The sequence below is a fragment of the Conger conger genome, chromosome 6, assembly GCF_963514075.1.
Source record: "Conger conger chromosome 6, fConCon1.1, whole genome shotgun sequence".
NCBI classification, from domain to species: Eukaryota; Metazoa; Chordata; class Actinopteri; order Anguilliformes; family Congridae; genus Conger; species Conger conger.
In genome coordinates, this window is record NC_083765.1 from 28,511,645 (window position 1) to 28,518,124 (window position 6,480).

A 6,480-nucleotide genomic window follows, 5' to 3' on the forward strand; every position below is an offset into this window, starting at 1 on the left:
CCTGGAGCACCTGTTAAGATAGACGACATCATGAACACCAGTATTTACCAAGTTATTTAAATAACAAAACAATGCACCCAAATATTTCCATTTTCATTTAAAAAATTTACTTTTGAATGTAATTCACTTATGATTATCTGGTTATACGAGTATGCATATCATATAATTAAATAGAATGTGTTTATAGACAAGTTTATACAGTTTAAGGCATTTTTAATCATAAAAAACATGGTTTAAGCAGGTGCTTTAATGCTGTGGCCAACTGGTGTGTATATATATATGTGTTTCATCGGTAATTACGTTCACCTTGTTGCTGTTTAGCAAACAAGCAACAGGGTGAACGAAGTTTGGCTTGCAAAATCAGCTACGTAGTAATCGTGTTTGTTAAATATAGGCTATTGTCAACTAGGTAACATTAGCCAGCAAGCCTCGGCGTTTTTATTACAAATTTTATCCTTCCAGGCCTCAGACAAGAGATTGGAGACATGGTCCCACTTTCTATTGTAAAAAAATGTACCTAATAAAGCAGTGTCCGCTTCCTAAACTACTACACATAATGAAATGTATCGCTGAAAAAAAGGAGTGGAGCAAAGGAGTGAACGAGGGGGAGGGAAGAAAATAGGGACAAGATTTTCGACGAAAGTCGACGTCCTGTGTTGTAGCAACCGCCCTATCATAATCGTTATTTTTTGCCAGGCCCACACATATTCTCATAGCCTCATAGAGACTATAGGCCTACAAGTGTCAGCCCATTTAAAACTACAAAATCACTTGTAAATTTCAAGCACAAGTTGCATTGTATGATATAGTAGCTTGTTAAAAATCGAACATGACATTGCGTGAAATTCAAAGTGAAAATATTTTGCATAACTAGGGGAGTTCCCTGCCATCTTCGCTTTCTGGGTCTGATCGGTGCCAGATTTTGTGGGTTGGGTTCTCATAGTATGTGGGCGTGAGCATGATGAAGTCATCCAGAAAAGTGAAGACTTCCGCTAAAACATACATCGTTCTACACTTCGTCGGGGGCGTGGAGGAGGGCCGAGTTGAAGCCGTTTTGTTCGCACATTTCGAAATGGGACAGTGGAGGGAGGGCGTCCACAAAGACACCGAGTGGAGGGTTACATTTTCCGGCTATTGGGATGCACCCCTTTTCTGCGCTGAGCAGCTATCGCTACTTCTGCGTGACTCGATGCTTAGGTTCGGTGCGCTTCCCAGTGTTGGTTATATATGCATGTCATTGGTGCAACTTTATTACTACTTTATACGGCACGGGTCGTCGTGCACGTAACATATAGCTGAAATCACCGCTGCTGCAAATTGTCACCGCTCCCCTCCATAACCGTTTCACCAATTATTTTATATAGCCTATAGTATATAGTGTGTATGTGCGTGTGTGTGTGTGTGTGTGTGTATATATATATATATATATATATATATATATATATATATATACACACACACACACACACACACTCAAGACGGGGATTTTTCATGCCTTTAAGATCACCACATTTCCATCCGACCCAATTATCCTTACCTCCGCAAACAACATGCTGTGCACGAAATATTATTTATTTTACTCATAGTTTTCAGTTTTATTTTCCGTCTCTGCCCCCTGACTGACACATAACAGTGCTCATTCCTGCAATTCAAAACATGTAGCTATGCAACTATAGTATTCAAACAGCAAACATCAACAACGCTGGTTTCTATAGTTTTGGCGCTATCAATTTTAAATCCCAGATTTACCCAATCAGAAAAAGACTTAGACTTTCGCTAAGGGGTATGGCAGACAAGCCCATCGCCTAGTTACAGATGAGGTGAATGTGGCCAATACAAATCCTGCATTTCTTCACATGGTATCTGTTTGCCGACTAAGGGGGAGGTGCTCTGGAAGCATGTAATCAAGTTTGTGTGACCTAATCCAAAGTGAAAAAACAGCGGTAAGAAGTGAGGAAGTGCACTCTAGTACGAAGTTTTGTGGCTGACAGAGGTAAGTCTTTAGGTTTCCCCCTAATTTTCGAAGTGCGTTTTTATGTTTATTTATAGTCACTGCAACTTATTGTATGATGCATACTCCTCAGAAAGCCGTAATCTGTTAAAATAATAGTTTTTTCTGTAATACCCACCACATTCCGATAGTTATGTAGCGAACGTTAACGAGCTGGTTAGTCAATGCTGTTTATTTAATATGGCTATTGTGGGAATGTTTACGCCTCGTAAAGCTTAATAAAAATAATTTATATTGTGTGCCAAAGTTTATCGATACCGAGCTAGTGAACAACTTTGCAATTTTGCACGCAGCTGAGCCCCCCCTAGAACTAACGTTAGCCAATTAATTAGACGGTTACCCTCAAGTGAAATTTGTTTTTCGTTGTTTTCTTTAAATTGTGTCTGAGTTTTCTGATACGAGTCACGACTCACATATTCCTGAAAGCTGAAAGTTTACGTTGCAATTTGCTTGCGCTAATTTCAGGAAGAGTTTAGGCGGGAAACAAGATGGAGGGATATTCATTGTTCTCGCTGTGGTGGCTAACATTCGCGGGTTAGCAAGTAACTAGTGCTTGCAGCGACATAGACCGAGAACCTTGAACAACATTCGAAATGTAACCAAATTCGCTTTACATGGCGAGTCTGTGCCTAGTTTAAATCAGCTGCTATAACTTGGCTAGATTGTAATAAATCCCCTTCCCGCGTTAATCGTAAATTGTGCGCATGCCGTATCCAACGTTAGCTAGCGCAGCTAATGTTAATCATTTCCCCCCTAGACTACTGCAGCCATGAGTAAAGATCCGAATAAGCCGAGGGGAAAGACTTCCTCCTATGCCTTCTTCGTACAATGGTCCAGGGAGGAACACAAGAAGCAGTTTCCGGGTACTTCTGTGAATTTTTCGGACTTTTCTAGGACATGCTCTGCGAAGTGGAGGGTAAGTTGTGAAGAAGCGGCGGCCATGTTGAACTTTTGTTTTTCCGGGAGGGTGGGGGAAGGGGGGTTGGGTGGGACCCTCCAGTTTAGCGTAAGCGGCACTACACGACGAATCGCTCCACAGATATTACATCAATTATTATGTTTTCGTAAAATGACACCGGAATTGTTGTTGGTATGGCTAAAATTGATCAAACGATCGCTGCTGACGCAAACACCCCAAGTCACTTCAGAAAATGATTTCTCTGGTGCGTGACGTCATATCTAAAACACGCAGCTCTGTTGTACGGGGACGTAAAGCGGATGTTTCGAAAACGATACTTCCGGTTATAATCTAGCCGCGAAGTATGTTTCATGGTTTAAATCCATAGCTATATGGTGAGCTAAATTTGTAAAGTTCCGTTTTGTGTTGTTATTGTCAAGATTGAGTTTTAGTCCATCTCCCATAAGACTTTCCCTTTCATAGTGACGTTTCCACTATTGGATCATCCTAATGCCACCAACAGTGGTGTCTCGTACATTTATTGTCCCGACCGGCTTGGTTTTTGATGGCGCGGGCGGTGCGTCCCATGAGTTGCCGGCTGGGGATAGATAACCTAATCTTGTGGTTGCAGAACAATTTAATGCTTCGTTTTTCATATGAAGTTGTCGCTGCTGCCGTCTATGATGAAATGAGCTTGCATACCATTTAGCTGTATACTGGAAATGTAATTTAATGGGACATCTGCTTTACCTCCCCATAGCTTTATATTGAGAATGACAGAAATTGACAGCATTGAAAATTGGAATCAAATGTTGAATGACTCAGATTCTGAAGAAGACCGAATTCAGGGCTTAAAGTTCTGACACTTTTTTTAAATGTAAATATCATAAGGTTAGGATGATGCCGTTGCTACCTTTGTTTGCCTAGGTAAGCAGTTTATTCATACTTTTGCGTGTTGCAGTATTACTATTTAAAAAAAGAAAGAAAAAGAAGGCCTCTAGTCCTTATCTTTGTTGTACAGGTAGCAATTGAAATTGTACTTCCCTCTAGGGTCTTTCAGCTTTTATCCCTTGTTATGGGTATGCACTTTGTTGAATGTGGATAAGGATAAGCGTGTCTGCCAAATTCCATTAATGTAATGTAATAACGTGATCCCATGTGTCTTTGTTTTGGTTCTGTATGCGTCCTATCCAATCACGGTCAGTCTTGCAACCTTTTATTCTATTACCAATGGTGAGCGAGTAAGATGAGTACGGAGCTACTGTCAGTCACCATGTCAATCTTTGTGCTATGCACAAAATCCAAAGTATCCGCTGAAACATGGAAGCAAAGTTCATTTAAGACATAAGCCAAATTGAAAGGGAATTGAAAAATGAATGGAGATGGGCTCGGGTTGAAGAAAATGGTGGGGATGGGCAACCACTTAACACATGGTGCAAGAAACTCTGTGAAGCTGGTTGTTTCTGCACGGTGTGTGGCAGGAATCCTATACACGACAGTAGCAATGTGTGTCTGACAAGTTGAAAAATGAATGTTTTCCTTAAATCCTGATGGGTCTACAAGCCTGAACATGGATAGAATTCTTAATGTCCTAGTTGGCTATGATCTCAGTTATAACGCAGCATCTAGCATATTAATTGTTTCCTGCAGTGGTTTATAGTTAAGGCCCCCCCATAACTAACATTGGATTAAAAAATGAAAATTGATTAAAGAAAAATACAAAAAGAAATCAATGTCGAACAGTGGCATTTGCCGGTGCTATAATATTTAGAATGACATTGCGCAGTTTATCATTGAATCGTTATGAAATTTGAAAGTGACTAATTAACTCCCTAAAATACCAGCATAATTTGTTCAATATTTCGCTAATTACTAACATAATCATTTTGTCTGTCGACATTTATAAGTAGACATTTAAATTAAACAAATAAGCAGACCAGCAGGCTTATTTGGGTAATGCAATTAGATTAGTATGACTGCATTATTAACGGTATGAATTTATTATTTTTTTTTCAAGGCCATGTCTGCAAAAGAAAAAGGTAAATTTGAGGATATGGCCAAGAATGACAAGGTACGCTATGATCGTGAGATGCAATCCTACGTGCCCACGAAAGGTCATACAAAGTCAGGGAAGAGGAAGAAGGATCCCAATGCCCCCAAGCGGCCGCCGTAAGTACTATTTTGTGTAATGGTAATTGGGTATTGATATGTGTAGGACAATTTATAGTGTTAATGACCATAACCGTCTCAAATTATGCTAAGAAATATATTGTGTTGGAAGCTTGCATATTGACTAAATTAAGCCCTTTTCTCCCCCCCCCTTAAACAGATCCGCCTTCTTTGTGTTTTGCTCTGAGCATCGTCCAAAAATAAAGGGTGACAACCCAGGATTTACTATTGGTGATATTGCCAAGAAGCTGGGCGAGATGTGGTCAAAGCAGACTGCAAAAGACAAGGTGCCATTTGAACAGCGGGCTGCAAAACTGAAGGAGAAGTATGAAAGGGTAAGTTGCATTTTCAGGGCTTATGTATGAATGTCATTGTGTGTCTTTGGAGACTAAATTAATTCCTCCCTCCAGGATGTTGCAGCCTACCGTGCTAAGAGCAGTGCTTCCATTGTCAAGAAGGGGGGCCCTGGTCGGCCAGGAGCAAAGAAGGTGGAACCAATGGACGATGACGATGATGATGACGATGACGACGACGATGATGATGAGGAAGATGACGACGATGATGATGACGATGATTAGGGCAGGGGAATTTTGAGCCGGGTGGAGTATTTGCAAAACAAGAATGAACTTAAAATGCAACATTGTTAGCATTCAAAAAAAAAATCCAGATCATGTACAGAGACGTGTAATGCGTACAGGGTTCCTGTGCTGTTTTGTAAATGTAACCAATCCTCAAATCACTGCTCTTTGTTTTGGATGGAGAGGGTGGGGGTAAATTCTTTTCTCCCCCCGCATTTCCCACTGCTGAGCATTCAAGACGATGTTATGTAGTGAAGGGGTTTTAAAACAATTTTGAACTGTGCTATAAACATTTTGTTCTAATTGTAGATTGAATTTTTTTTTTATAATAAAATTTTGTATACAATTACCTCTGTCTTTAGTATTTTTGAAATGAGCTTTGTATGGGTAATGGATTCAAGCCAATTGGAAATTTACCTGCACTGCCTTGTAGCCCTTGAGCCATTTGGGCAACCACAGCCACATTGTTGCCAGTCTTTTGTATGAAATTCATTCTTCCTCTTAAAACCATTTGGTAAAAGCAGTTCTAATTGCTGCTTGCACTCTTCCAATTGTTCTATGGATAAATCGGCCGGTTATGACCAAGAATCTTGCGTTATTTACCTGGGAGTTTGTGGTTATTCCGTAATGCGGAATAATGGTTGGGGAACTGGGCTTGCATCAAATGTAGGTTTGAAAGTACAATTACTTTTATAATACACTATACATTTGAGGTTGAAATAATTCTATTTCTTTAATGTGTGACAAGTATTTCCTGGTACTTAAGTTTGCAGACAATGTTTTTATATAATTCTGAATTCATCCTGCTGCTACCATCATGAGTT

At 40.0% G+C, this 6,480-nt stretch overlaps 1 protein-coding gene across 1 annotated transcript; it reads left to right on the plus strand.

The window, feature by feature from the left end:
• Positions 1-1,843: 1,843 nt before the first annotated feature.
• Positions 1,844-6,005, plus strand: hmgb2a (high mobility group box 2a). Its single transcript, XM_061246070.1, has 5 exons — positions 1,844-1,993; positions 2,769-2,927; positions 4,927-5,078; positions 5,239-5,413; positions 5,489-6,005. The coding sequence occupies exons 2-5, from the start codon at positions 2,781-2,783 to the stop codon at positions 5,654-5,656; spliced, it is 642 nt and encodes a 213-aa protein (XP_061102054.1). The 5' UTR covers positions 1,844-1,993; positions 2,769-2,780; the 3' UTR covers positions 5,657-6,005.
• Positions 6,006-6,480: the final 475 nt, after the last annotated feature.

Coding starts and splice junctions, on each gene's coding strand:
- hmgb2a (XM_061246070.1), top strand. CDS start 2,781: ATGAGTAAAGATCCGAATAAGCCGAGGGGAAAGACTTCCTCCTATGCC. Junction 5,079..5,238: donor AATGCCCCCAAGCGGCCGCC/GTAAGTACTATT, acceptor CCCCTTAAACAG/ATCCGCCTTCTTTGTGTTTT. Junction 5,414..5,488: donor TGAAGGAGAAGTATGAAAGG/GTAAGTTGCATT, acceptor TCCTCCCTCCAG/GATGTTGCAGCCTACCGTGC.